We start from the raw sequence: 13,362 nt of genomic DNA, 5'->3' as shown, positions 1-13,362 counted from the left end.
TCTAATACTTCCTCTGCCACTTATCTGCTGTGCAACCTTGGGCAAGTCACCTCACTTGTCTGTGCTCATCTGTAAAATGGGAATTAAGACTGTGAACCCCAAGTGGTACAGGGATTGTGTCCAACCTGATATGCCCTAGCATTTAGTAGGGTGGCTGGCACCTAGTAAACGCTTAAAAACAACGCAATTATTGTTATTAAAACATTGAATTCCCATTTTACAGATGAAGAAACTGAGGCACAGAGCAGTTTAGTGACTTGACCTAGGTCACAAACCGGCAAGTGGAGGAGTCAGGATTGGAACCTGGGTCTCTGATAACCAGCCCATACTCTTTCCACTAGGCCATGTATTACAAGGATGATGGTGATGATGGTATTTGTGAAGCACTTGCTATATCATCAATCGTATTTATTGAGCGCTTACTGTGTGCAGAGCACTGTACTAAGCGCTTGGGAAGTACAAATTGGCAACATATAGAGACAGTCCCTACCCAACAGTGGGCTCACAGTGCCAAGCACTGTTCTAAGCACTGGGGCAGATAGGAGATAATCAGGTTGTCCCATGTGGGGCTCACAGTCTTAATCCCTATCTTACAGATGAGGTAGCTGAGGCACAGAGAAGTTAAGTGACTTGCCCAAAGTCACACAGCTGACAAGTGGCGGAGCCGGAATTAGAACCCACGACCTCTGACTCCCAAGCCTGGGCTCTTTCCATTAAGCCACGCTGCACTCAGTTTCTCTTTTTCCTGTCTCCCAGGGGTTTTGAAGAAGAAAACAGCAAGAGAATTCCATGAGGGAAAGCCAAAGGAAAATAATTCATTAGATGCCTTCGTTTTCCGGCCCCATTTTTCACTCCCTGCCCATTCCCAGTCCCTCCCTTCTTTTCCTCGAGGTCCTTATAGCACTGCGGTATTTTGCTTTCCCTCCCCCGCAGGTGAGGGGGCAGAGATGGGTTTTCCTGTCTGACAGGGGAGGAAATAGAAGAAAGGGAGGGCTTCCTCCCGGTTCCAGAGCCTTAGGCCTCAGCGTTAGCCTTCCTCCCGCAGGTCACGGCCGCATCTCGGGGACTCTTTTAGACTGTGAGCCCGCTGCTGGGTAGGGACTGTCTCTATATGTTGCCAACTTGTACTTCCCAAGCGCTTAGTACAGTGCTGTGCACACAGTAAGCGCTCAATAAATAGGATTGATTATGACTCCTGGGACCGGCCCTCTGGGTCTAGACACAAGAGGGCAGCAGGTGAGCACAGGTGAGCACAGGTGCGCACAGAGTGGGAGCAGGTAGGGAAAAGCAGGGTCTTCTTGCCCTCAGTGCGACGACCCTCCCATTCCCCCTCAGCAAGCATGAATCTGGACAGAGAAGGCCTGGTCCCAGGGATTCTCCGTGTAGCTTAGTAGAAAGAGCACGGTCTTGGGAGTCAGAGGCCATGGGTTCTAATCCCGGCTCCGCCACTTGTCTGCTGTGTGACCTTGGACAAGTCACTTAATCAATCAATCAATTTATTGAGCGCTTACTGTGTGCAAAGCACTGTATTAAGTGCTTGGGAAGTACAAGTTGGCAACATATAGAGACAGTCCCTACCCAACAGCAGGATCACGGTCTAAAAGGGGGAAACGGAGAACAAAACCAAACATACTAACAAAATAAAATAAATAGAATAGATATGTACAAGTAAAATAAATAAATAGAGTAATAAATATGTACAAACATATATACATATATACAGGTGCTGTGGGGAAGGGAAGGAGGTAAGATGAGGGGGATGGAGAGGGGGATGAGGGGGAGAGGAAGGAAGGGGCTCAGTCTGGGAAGGCCTCCTTCTCTGGGCCTCAGTTACCTCATCTGTAAAATGAGGATTAAAAGTGTGAGCCCCACGTGGGACAACCTGATTACCCTGTATCCACCCCAGGGCTTAGAACAGTGCTAGGCACATAGTAAGTGCTCAAAAAATACCATAATAATAATTATTATTAACTCTCTGACATTCCCTGCTGACTGTGGGGTGGTTCCCAGTTGCTGGGCTGCGCTCCCTCTTTGCCTCCCCACTCCCCTCTGGTAGCCCAGACAAGCAAGGCTTTATGGATGAGATTGATAAGGTGGGGGGTGAGTAAGACTAGCAAGTACCATGGGGCCCCAGCTGACCGCCGGACCTGGCCCAATGGGGAGTCTGGAGCAGGAGTCGTTTTAGGCCCCGCCATCCCACCCCACCAACACAAACAGCTGGCCAGGCCGGGCGTACCCACCTGAACTGGTGCCCAGACCGGGCAAGGATCGCTAGAAAATCTATCAATCAATCAATCGTTTTTATTGAGCACATACTATGTGCAGAGCACTGTACTAAGAGCTTGGGAGAGGACAATATAACACAGTTGGTAGACGTGTTCCTTGCCCACAACGAGATCAGTCTAGAGGGAAGGTTCCCTTGCCCCTTTGGTGCCTCAGCTTGGCCCGCACTGCTCTTGGGCCCACCCCCACCCTGGGCCCCTTTCCCATCTTGCCTCTCCTCGAGTGGGCACCGAGTGGGCACGGGGACCCAAGGAGTGGGAGCAGACCGAATGGGGCACTCGGAAATCCAGACTCTCCGGGAGCCGTGACAAGGGGAAGACAGGGGGAAGGATGGAGAATCTGGGGTGGGAGAGGGAATGGAGAAAAGGAGGTGGGGGGTGGGGGGTGGGGAAGATATTCGGGCAACTCCTTCACCCCTTCCCCGGGAGTAGGCGAAGCTCTGACAATCATTAAACCAGAGTCTGATTTCCCAGCACAGGCAGCCTGGGTCCCTGCCAAGTGGCACAAAATATGCAAATGAACAGGGCAGGGAGCCTGGGTCCCTAGGCCAGGAAATCCCCCTCCAGCCCAAAGAGCCAGGCATCTCGGGTTACCGAGGGTGGCTCAGCTATAAAAGCACCACACCTGGGAGGGGCGGCTGCAGGCCTTATTTAGGGCGGCGGGGGATGAGACCGAGTTAGTTGCCGTGGGTTTTCCTGGAGTTTATTTGCCGCCTCCCCACTGTGGATTACTCGCTGTTGTGCCCTGGTCCCCGTTCAGGTAGGTGTCTTGTGGCTGGCCCTGGTCAGTCCTTCCTCCAAAGCCCTCTCCTCACTTCCAAGCCCTCCTACCCCGAGCAGGGAGCCTGGGATGGTTGGCCGAGGGGTGGGGGGAGATGGGGGCAAACCGATGGCCGCGACCACCCGGGGATGAAGGAGGGGGCTACAACTGTCGCCTGTGGGAGGGATTTTGGGTGGAGAGACCCAGGCTCACGGAGTCTCCTGGGCCTCCCTGCCGACAGGGCCTGGCGAGAGGCCAGTTGTCGTGGTTGGCCAGTGTTGGTGTTCCGGCCCGGCCATCGGTCAGTCTGCCCAGCTGAGGGTCTGGCCCAGAAGTTTCCCCTCGGAGGGTTTTGGGTCAGGGAGGGTGGGGACGTCCCCACCCCCTGCCATGACCTCCCCGCTCTCCCCAGGGAGCCACATGGCTGCATCCTGTGAGGTCAGCCACATCCTCAGCAACTACATCAGCGCCATGTACCAGGCTGAGGACGCGGCCCTGGCGCCCCCGGCCCCCGCGGGTGCCGATGCTGACCTGGTACTGACCCTCAACAATGCGCAGTTGCCTCCCGAAGGCACAGGTGGGTCCAGGGTGGTGGTGGGGGGCTAGGGTCCCTGGGAAATGGAAGAACTCCTCCCCTCCCCTAAGGGGCCAAACAGGAAGACAGGAAGGCTGGTGGAGGGGCTGGGATGGGGAGGAGGAGGAGGAAGCAGGAGTTTTGTAAGTGGGAGCCAGCCTGTCAACCTAAGCAAGGCTGTGAAATGGTCAGTGCCCAGGCTCCAGGGGAGGCGGAGTGAGGGAGGGGAGAGGGGGACCCTGGGCTCTTCCCCTACTTTCTGGGAGAGAGACGTGGCCAAGGGAGGAGTGTGGGGCCGGGGATAGACCCAAGAGAGAATAGAGCACCCAGTGGATTGAGAAGTGACCCTGCCCTCCAGGCCTGTCCCTTGTTGACCCCGGTGACTTCTGTCCCTGGCAGAGAAGGCCAGCTGGTCTGGGGAAATGCCCCAGTCATGGACGAGGGCCCAGGTGCTGGACTGGATTGGCTACCAAGTGGAGAAGAACAAATACGACGCCAACGCCATTGACTTTTCCCGCTGCAACATGGACGGTGCCATGCTGTGCCGATATGGGCTTGAGGAGCTGCGCCTCGTCTTTGGGCCCCTGGGGGATGAACTGTACGCTCAGCTTCAGGAGATCAGTGAGTCCCGGGGCAGTGGTGTGGGGCTAGGGACCGGGACACGGACCACTGGCTGAGCTGTTGGTGGCCTTGGAGGAGCTGGGGACAAAAGCAAACTGGCAGGACCATTTCTGGACCCCAGTCTTCAGCCACTTTGGCACTTCCCCTGGCCTCAGTCTCCCCAGAGGGACCCAGAGTCTTGGTTTGGAGGTTCTCTTGCCTCCTCAGGAGTCCTCTGGAGGAATCCAGGACAGCCAGCCCCCACCCAGGATAAGAAGCTGGGGGGTTGGGCAGGGCTGAAGGAGGACAGGTCCCAAACACTCTATTCACTTTTTTTTCAGCTTCCGCTGCATCTGATGAGCTGAGCTGGATCATTGAGTTTCTAGAGAAGGACGAGTTCTCCTCCCATGATCCTATGGTGGACACTATCGCCTTTGGTGAGACCCTCTCTCCTCTCCTCCCTGTCTTTCCCCAACTCCCACCCCTTACCACCATGGGGAGACCCACTCACCCTCCACTCTCTCCCCCAGACCAGGACAGTCCATTTGGCCCAGAGCTGTTGGAGGATCCAAAGCTTCTCAGCTCCCACTACCAGGGTGGCTACAGGCCAGGCGCCCCAATCTCTCCTGGGAATTCTGATGTCTCCACTTCAGGTGAGGCCCCAGGAATGACCCCAGCCTGGAGGGCACTACCCCGGGGCAGTGTTGCTCCTGCTGGATCAGGAATGGGTGGGAGAGCCCTGGCTTGGTTTGGAGGGCTTTGGCCCAGTGGGGCCTGTCTGGGGAAGGTAGAGTTGATGCAGTTGGCTGGGGCACAGCCCAACTTCTCACCACCTCCCCCCAACCCCAACCTATCTCCAGGCACAGGAGCATCGCAGAGCCCCAACTCCTCAGACTCCGGTGGAAGTGACCTGGACCCAGACCCCACAGACACGAAGCTCTTCCCCTTTAGCCAGGGTGAGTGCAGGCGACTGGGCTGTGTGCCAGGGGTGGGGCTGGGTCAGAACCGGCATGCGGGAACAGGGCAAGAGGACGAGGCAAGATGCGGGTGGCGTGGTGGGAAGGTGTGGGCGAGGTGGGGCGGGCCCAGGGCACCGGGGCGAATGGGTCACCGTGTCATTCCCTGCCTGGCTGGCTCTGCCTGAGGTATGGGCATGCTGAGGGAGGGGCCCGTGGTCTGGGGATCCTGGTTGCCCGGGTTCCAGTCAGGGGAGACATGCTCTGGTCGGGGGAGAGTATTAGAGGATCCCCAGGAGAGGAAATTTTGGAGGGGGGCTGGAGAGGTCTGGTCAAGGAGGTGGGATGCCCAGCCCTCCTGATCCGGGGAAGACTGACAGAGAGGAAATCAAAGGAGAGGCACCTTACGGGGGGGGACCCCTGGGCAGAGTGGCTCCCTAGGACCTGTTCAGAGAGAGGAGTTTACTAACTGTTCTACTCCTCGCCCATCCTCACAGGGGTCTTCACCGACCACAAGAAAGGAGACCTGAAGCATGGCAAGCGCAAGCGGGGCCGACCACGCAAGCTCAGCAAGGAGAACCGCGAGTGCCTGGAGGGAAAGAAGAGCAAGCATGGTGAGCCCTCACTGGTGGCCCCGGACCCTGCCCTGACCTCTGCGGGCCTGCCGCATGGAGGAACAGGGCCACACTGCCCCAGAGAGGCGTGCTCATTAAAGCTGGGGAGACGGGGGACGGGGACGGGGAAAGAAGAACTTTAAAGGGGACCCAATTCAGCCTTCCCTGGCCCCTGGGGGATGTTTGCTGGGTGGAGCAGTGGTCAGCCTAGGAACCATCCTTTGGTCAGTCAGTGGCATTTACTGAGCACCTACCCTAACGACAGTGCTGTACTAAGCACCTGGGACGTATGACAGAAGCGAGACAAACCCTCTGCCCCCGAAATCTGCAGCCCCAGAATCCGCAGTGTCATTAAAGAATGCTGGGGCGTATTGCGGGAAAGGAGGAGGTTATGCTCTGTGCCCCAGCTCCCTTGTCCCTTATCCCCCTGGGGAAGATGGGAACAGAGAAGAATCCCAATCCAGGGCCAATTTGGACAAGGAGCCATATGGAGAGACAGCCCCACAGCCTGGGCAGAGAAATGCACAGGAGATTCCCCAGGCGGGGAAAAGGGGAGGCTCTCTGGCTCTGTTGGGGTGCTGGGCCTTTGTGGAGGCCGAGGGGCAGCACTGAGGTTCAGGGAAGAGCTGCCCGACTTCACAGTTGCCCAGCTGACCGGGTCTCCCACTCCAACCCCCAGCCCCCCGCGGCACCCACCTCTGGGAGTTCATCCGTGACATCCTCATCCACCCTGAGCTCAATGAGGGCCTGATGAAGTGGGAGAACCGGCACGAGGGGGTTTTCAAGTTTCTGCGCTCTGAGGCGGTGGCCCAGCTGTGGGGCCAGAAGAAGAAGAACAGCAGCATGACGTACGAGAAGCTGAGTCGGGCCATGAGGTACGTGCAAGCCAGGGCAGGGGCTGCGGGTGGGGACCCCAAAGGACTCAGGATGAGGGGTTGAGGTTCCCAGGGCCACAATGGGTGACTAGGACCTCTTTTTGTCCCCACCACCACCACCACCTCCAGATACTACTACAAGCGGGAAATCTTGGAGCGCGTGGACGGTCGCCGGCTGGTCTACAAATTCGGCAAGAACTCGAGCGGCTGGAAGGAGGACGAGGTTATCCTGGGCCGGAACTAGGCGGACGAGGGATGTCTGAGCAGCCCGGGCCCAGAGACGTGTCCGAGTGGCCCAGGCCCAGAGACCCTTCCTTGGACATTGCCCTCCTCCGAGGGCATCTACGTTTGCGCTGGTACCTGGCGCCTTGGAAAGCAAAAGCTGAATATTTTGGCTGCAGTAGGTTAATGTCAACCGCTATTACCGGGAGACTGAGCAGGCCAAGTCGCAGTTTTCTTCTGCTCCTTCAACTCCTGGATTTACAAATCCTGAGGCCCACCTCCTCCAGGGCCTGAAAGAGAAGTGGGGGTGGCAGACCCCTTCCTCCAGCCTGGTTGTTCTCTGCCCTCTGCTAACACCTCAACCCACTCCTACTCAAGAGGCTACCCGGCCCCAGGCCCTTCCCAGGTGGCACTTGGCTTGGAGATGCCAGGGGGAGGCCCAGAGGAGAGGAAACTCCTGACTGTTGGATTGGATTCCTGTTCTGTCCTATTCCTCTCCCTCCCTATACCCCCTACCCCCATTCCACTGCTGCTCAGACGCCGCAGGCCGAACGTCTGAGTGTGCACCCTAATTTATGATATAAATATGTAAGTTGTACATAGATCTATTTTTTCATACCACCCATGACTCTGTGTGTATGTGTGTTCGTGTGCGTGCGTGCATGTGGGCAGAGAGAGCACCCCAAGGTCCTGAATCCCCAGGGCTGTAGCTGGGGCCCCCTCAGCTGGACTGATCTGAAGTTTCCAATTTTTTTTTAATTTTTTAACCCATCCCCTCCTCCTACAGGGGCTCTCTTCCCCTCCTCCCTCTCTGTCGCCAGAATGAGTAGGGGTCTAATAAAGTGTTGTGTTTTTTTTCTAACCTGAAACTTTTAGTGTCTATTCCTTTTAGAGACTTGGTTTCCAGCAGTGTTGAGTGGAGGTTGGGGTGAAGGAGAGAACAGGCAGTGGATTTCCCCCACCCAGAGGGCCTGGCCCAGCTTGACTGCTTTTGCTATAGCAGGGCAGGAGGAGCCGAGGAAAGGAAGGGTGACACCCTGGGGCCTGGGGCAGGGCTGGATAGAGAAGGAAGGGGAGAGGAAGCCTGGGGTCTGGGAGCTGGGTGGACTGACAGACTGGGGCTCGGGAGGCAAGGAGATGAGATGACCCCTGAGGTCCTGCCAGGCTAGGGCCCCCTCATTCATGGGGAGCCGTCAGAGGGCTGGAGAGTCAGGGAGCCGGGAGATCCAGAAAAGGAAAAAATCTGGCTTTGTGGCAGAAGGGAGGGGAGGGTGAGGGTCACAAAATGGCCAATATTGAGTCCAGCACAGAGATCAGGTCAGTCTGAGTCCAGGTCAGAGATCTCCTGGTGACATGGCCTGGCTAGACCTGTCTGGAGTCAAGAGTCCACTCTGAGCCTGTGACTCCCATGGAAAAGTAATTGCCTGATGTGGGGGAAATAGTGAAAGGTCAAATGCTCCCAGGTGAAGCTCTGCTGGATTAAGGGATCAAATTGGGAACCTGGAATGAGAGGACTGGGACATGAGCTGCTGAGGACTTAGTAGGATGGGGTGGCTGTGGGGTCAGGCCAGCTCTTCTCAATGGGACATACCTTCTGGCCAGTTGGTGTGACCCTCAATGCCCCAAGCAGTGTCCAGGGGAGAGACTTGCGGGACTGGGGGAAGGGGAGGATGGGATTATGTTTGACAATGATGGGTTTAGGTCACCCCAGCTTTCAAGGACTAACCTGAATCCCAGCTAACCTGGGAGACTTCATGGAGGAGGTGGCATTCTGTTCTCTTCTCAAAATGACCACAGGCATCTTCAATTAACTAGTGGTATTGATTGAGCACTTACTGTGTGCTGAGCATGGTACTAAGCACTTGGGAGAGTTGGTATAACAGAGTTGGTAGACATATTCCCTCCCCACAAAGAGTCTATTTTTTAAAATTGTATTGAGCATTTACTGTGTGCAGAGCACTGATTAAGGGCTTGGGAGAAGAGTTGGCAGACATGATCCTTAATAATAATTATTATTATTATGGTATTTGTTAAGCCCTTACGGTGTGCCAAGTACTGTTTTAAGTACTGGAGTAAATACAAGTTAATCACATTATCCCACATGAGGCTCACAGTCTTAATCCCCATTTTATAGATGAGGTAACTGAGGTACAGAGAAATTAAGTGATTTGCTCAAGAAAGCAGACAAGTGGCAGAGCTGGGATTGGAACCCACACCCTCTAAATCCCAAGCCCGTGCTCTTTACACCAAGCCATGCTGTTTTCTTGCCCACAATGAGAGTACAGTCTAGAGGGAGAGGCAGACATAAACATAAATAAATGACCCACTGTCTCATCCTCCTTGCTTACCTCCATGACCCCCCAAAACAGGGGCTGAGGGCCAGATGACTCCCTAATATTTTGCAGGGAAAAGTGAGGCCAGGAGGTAGAGTCATTTGCCCCTGGAGAATGAGGCCTGGGTTTGAATTCCCTGAGGGGCCAGGCCCATTTTGTCGATTGGCTGAGATGTGGGGGTGGCCCAGGCAGCTCTGAAGGGAGAAGGGGACCCCACTCCTCAAGAATCTCCAGTGGGTTGCCCGTCCACCTCGTCATCGAACATCTCTCCCCTTTCAAAACCTTATTGAAAGCACATCTCCTCCAAGAGGCCTTCCCTGACCAAGCCCACCTTTCCTCTTCTCCCTCTCCCTTCTGAGTGGCCTTGACTTGCTCCCTTTATTCATTTCCCCCTCTCAGCTCCACAGCACATATGTATATATCTGTAATTTATTCGTATTAATGCTGTCTCCTCCTCTAAACTGTAAGCTCTTTGTGGGCAGGGAATATTCTCCCAAGTGCTTAGAACAGTGCCTTGCACACAGTAAGTGCTCAATAAACACGATTGAATGAATGAATGAACATCCGCTTTGAAGCTCCCAATCAGCCCTCGCCCGCCTACCTTATCTTGCTGATTTTCTACTGCAACTTAATATGTTCACTTCGCTCCTCTAACACCAACCCAGTCACTGTACCTTGATCTTGCCTACCTCACTGGCGACCCATCGCCCACATCCTGCCACTTGTCTGGAACTCTCTTGCCCTTCGTTTCTGTCAGACCTTCACTTTCAAAGACTTTTCAAAGTCATATCTCCTCCAAGAGGTCTTCCCCAACTAAGCCCTCATATCCCCTACCCCCTCTCCCTTCCGCTTTGGATTTGCCCCCTTTATTTGTCCCACCCTCAACCCCCCAGCACTTATGTACATATCCGTCATTCATTTTAATGTCTGTCTTCCTATCTAGACTGTAAACTCCTTGTGGTCAGGGACCATGTCTACCAATTCTATTATATACTCTTCCAAGTAATCAGTACAGTACTCTGTACATACTGCAGAAGGAGTGTGGCTTAGTGTCTTGGGAGTCAGAGGATGTGGGTTCTAATCCCTGCTCCGCCAATTGTCTGCTGTGTGACCTTGGAAAAGCCATTTAACTTCTCTGTGCCTTAGTTACCTCATCTGTAAAATGGGGATTAAGACTGTGAGTCCGATACCTTTTATCTACCCCAGTGCTTAGAACAGTGCTTGGCACATAGTAAGCACTTACATACCATCATTATTATTATTATTAAGACCAAAGAGTCCATTTGGGGCTGGACCTTCCTGTGAGAATAATAATAACAATGGTATTTGCTAAGCACTTAGTATGTGCCAGGCACTGTACTAAATGCTGGAGCAACCGAGGGCCCTGAAAAGGGGTTCCCCATTCCACATCCCCGTCCCATGGGTCAAACCTCAGATGTCCCGGGCTGCTGGCATTCTCCAGTAGTCCCTCCTGCTCCATCCTGACTGGGTTTTCTGGGGCCCGGGCCCTCCCCTCTGCCCCCAGCAGATGGGCAAGTGAAAAATAAAGCCTTTGTTTTCTCAGCTTGGCTTGTTTGCTCACACTGGGTGTGTGTCCCTGGGCTGTGGGGTGGGGTGTGTTGCAGTTGTGGGCTGGGGGGATTATTGTGTGGTGGGGCTGTGTGAGATCTTGTGGTGAGCTCTTTGTTGCTGTGGCCTAAATTGTGTTGCTGGATTGATGTGTGTGTGTGTGTGTGTGTGTGTGTGTGTGTGTGTCTGTGTGTGTGTGCGCGCGCAAGCACACACGAACTGCTGTTGCTGTTGCTGCTGCTGTTGCTGGGCCGATGTGGGGTAGAAACAGGGGAGGCAGGGAGTCACGTTCCTGGGCCGGGCACTGTTAGATCATTATATGGTGTGTTGTCCTGGGTTGCTGTCTGATGTTTCTTTATGGAGTTGCTGCTTGCAAAGGGATTTCCTGAGGCCCAGGGATGAGCCCAGGGGGGGAGAACCTAATGAGACACCTGGCAGGGTTGTGCCTCCATTTCCACTTGGGGAGACCCCCTAACCTCACCAAGGGAACTGTCAGGAGGGACGAATGTGTGTCTGTGTGTATGAGAGAAAAGGAAAGAGAGGGAGAGGGAGAGAGAGAAATGCATGGTCTAGTGGATAGAGCACACACCTGGGAGTCAGAAGGACCTGGTTTTTAATCCCAGGTCTGCCACTTGTCTGCTGTGTGACCTTGGGCAAATCATTTAACTTCTCTATACTTCACCTGCAAAAGGAGGATTAAGACTGTGAGCCCCAGGTAGGACATGGACTGTGTCTAACCTGATTTCCTGTGTCTACTCCAGTGCTTGCTATAGTGACTGGCACGTAGTAAGTGCTTAACAAATACCATTTGATTGGTGAAGGGAGTGTGGTCTAGTGGATAGAGCAGAGGCCTTGGAGTCATAAGGATCTGGGCCATTTCTCTGCTGTGTGACCTTGGGCAAGTCACTGAACTTCTCTGTGTCTCAGTTACCTCGTCTGTAAAATGGGGATTAAGACTTTGAGCCTCTTGTGGGACATGGACTGTGTTCAAGCTGGTTCTCCTGTCTCTACCCCAATGCTTAGTGTAGAGCCTGGCACAAAGTGCTAAACAAATATGAGAGAGAGAGAGGAGAGAGAGAGAGAGAGAGAGAGAGAGAGAGAGAGAGAGAGAGAGAGAGAGAGATTTCCTTGTGGGTAGGGTTTACCAAATCCATTATATTGTACCTCCCCAGGTGCTTAGTAGAGTGCTCTGCACAGAGTGAGCACTCACTAAATACGAAGGGGAGAGAGAGAGAGAGAGAGAGAGAGAGAGAGAGAGAGAGAGACAGAGAGACAGAGAGAGAGGAGGGTATTGTAGTGATCCCATTCCCTGGAACTCTACATACTCAGGTCCTGTTCTCCCCATCAGCTCCAACCTCCCTGCCTCCCTCTGCCACCACAGAGCGAGCTGGATAAATGGCTGGATGGAGCTCAGGATGTCACCTTTGGTCACCCGAGTTGACTTTTCCACCAGACACCTCCATGGGGGGGTCTCTCCCCTCCAGCCCACCCAGGCAGCCCTGAGACCTCACGGTCACTCAGCCGCCCGGGTCCTGCCCAGTGCGTGCAGGAGTGCAGGCTGGGCCGGTACTGGGCAACAGCGGCAATTAGCCCAAAGCAGCCTCCCGTTACGGGAACCATTGTATCAACCTTGGATGGAATCCAGGAAATAGCACCGGCGCGGCCTGACTCAGCCTCCACTCGCCCCACCCACCAGCACCTGCTCTGCCTGCCTTGAGAGGCAAAGATGGGCAGTTTTGCTCTTGGGGTGCGGTGCTAGAGGGAGAGGCTACTTATGTAGACTACAAGTCCCATCCTGGATTTCTTCACCATAAAGTGGGCTGCGAAGTATGCTGGGACTTGTAGTCTCTGAACACCACATTCTGATCCAACCGTCCCATGAGGGCCAGGTTTCCTGGGCATCCCCAGGAAAAGAGTCTGTGGAGGAGGCTGGGCCTGGACATCTGTTAAACCCCCTCAGAAATCAAGGCTCTCATCCTTAGTAGAAAAAGGATGTATCTCTTGCAACATGGCCTAGTGGAAAGAGCATGGGCTTGGGAATCAGAGGACATGGCTTCTAATTCCAGCTCTGCCGCTTGTCTGCTGTGTGACGTTGGGCAAATCACTTAACTTCTCTTCCTCAGTTCCCTCATCTGTACAATGGGGATTGAGACTGTGAGCTCTGTGTGGCACAAGGGCTCTGTTCCAACTTGATTATCGTGTATCTACCCCACCTAACAAAAATAAAATATATTCTATAAAACATATAAATAATGATAAATTATAAATAAGAATTATATATAATAAAATATAATGCAAGCACCTAACAAATATAAAAACAAACCAAAAACAATGTTCCCCACCCTCATTTTTAGTCTGGAAGTCCCTTGGGGTCTAGGGACTGTATCTGCACCTCATCCATGGATTTCTTTCCCAGTGTTTAGCTGAGTGCTTTTTAATAGTAAGCGCCAAATAAATGCTATTGCTACTACTCTACTGAAAACTGCCTGAACTGTTGACTGCAAATTAATAGGTAATTTCCTGTCTTACATAGAGTCTGCCTGTTCACATACCATCATCCTGGGCTGAGAATTCCCC

At 53.7% G+C, this 13,362-nt stretch overlaps 1 protein-coding gene across 1 annotated transcript; it reads left to right on the top strand.

Moving 5' to 3' along the window:
* The first annotated feature begins 2,874 nt into the window (after positions 1–2,874).
* On the top strand, positions 2,875–7,752 carry ELF3 (E74 like ETS transcription factor 3). Its single transcript, XM_038749250.1, has 9 exons — positions 2,875–3,042; positions 3,455–3,619; positions 4,016–4,237; positions 4,558–4,653; positions 4,747–4,869; positions 5,077–5,172; positions 5,670–5,786; positions 6,466–6,661; positions 6,791–7,752. Exons 2-9 carry the CDS (start codon positions 3,463–3,465, stop codon positions 6,903–6,905), a joined length of 1,122 nt encoding a protein of 373 aa, XP_038605178.1. The 5' UTR covers positions 2,875–3,042; positions 3,455–3,462; the 3' UTR covers positions 6,906–7,752.
* The last annotated feature ends 5,610 nt before the right edge of the window (positions 7,753–13,362 follow it).

This window comes from Tachyglossus aculeatus, chromosome 7 (assembly GCF_015852505.1).
Source record: "Tachyglossus aculeatus isolate mTacAcu1 chromosome 7, mTacAcu1.pri, whole genome shotgun sequence".
Classification (NCBI taxonomy): domain Eukaryota; kingdom Metazoa; phylum Chordata; class Mammalia; order Monotremata; family Tachyglossidae; genus Tachyglossus; species Tachyglossus aculeatus.
Note: the sequence above shows the minus strand (reverse complement) of the source record. Positions and strands in the feature narration are given on the sequence as shown.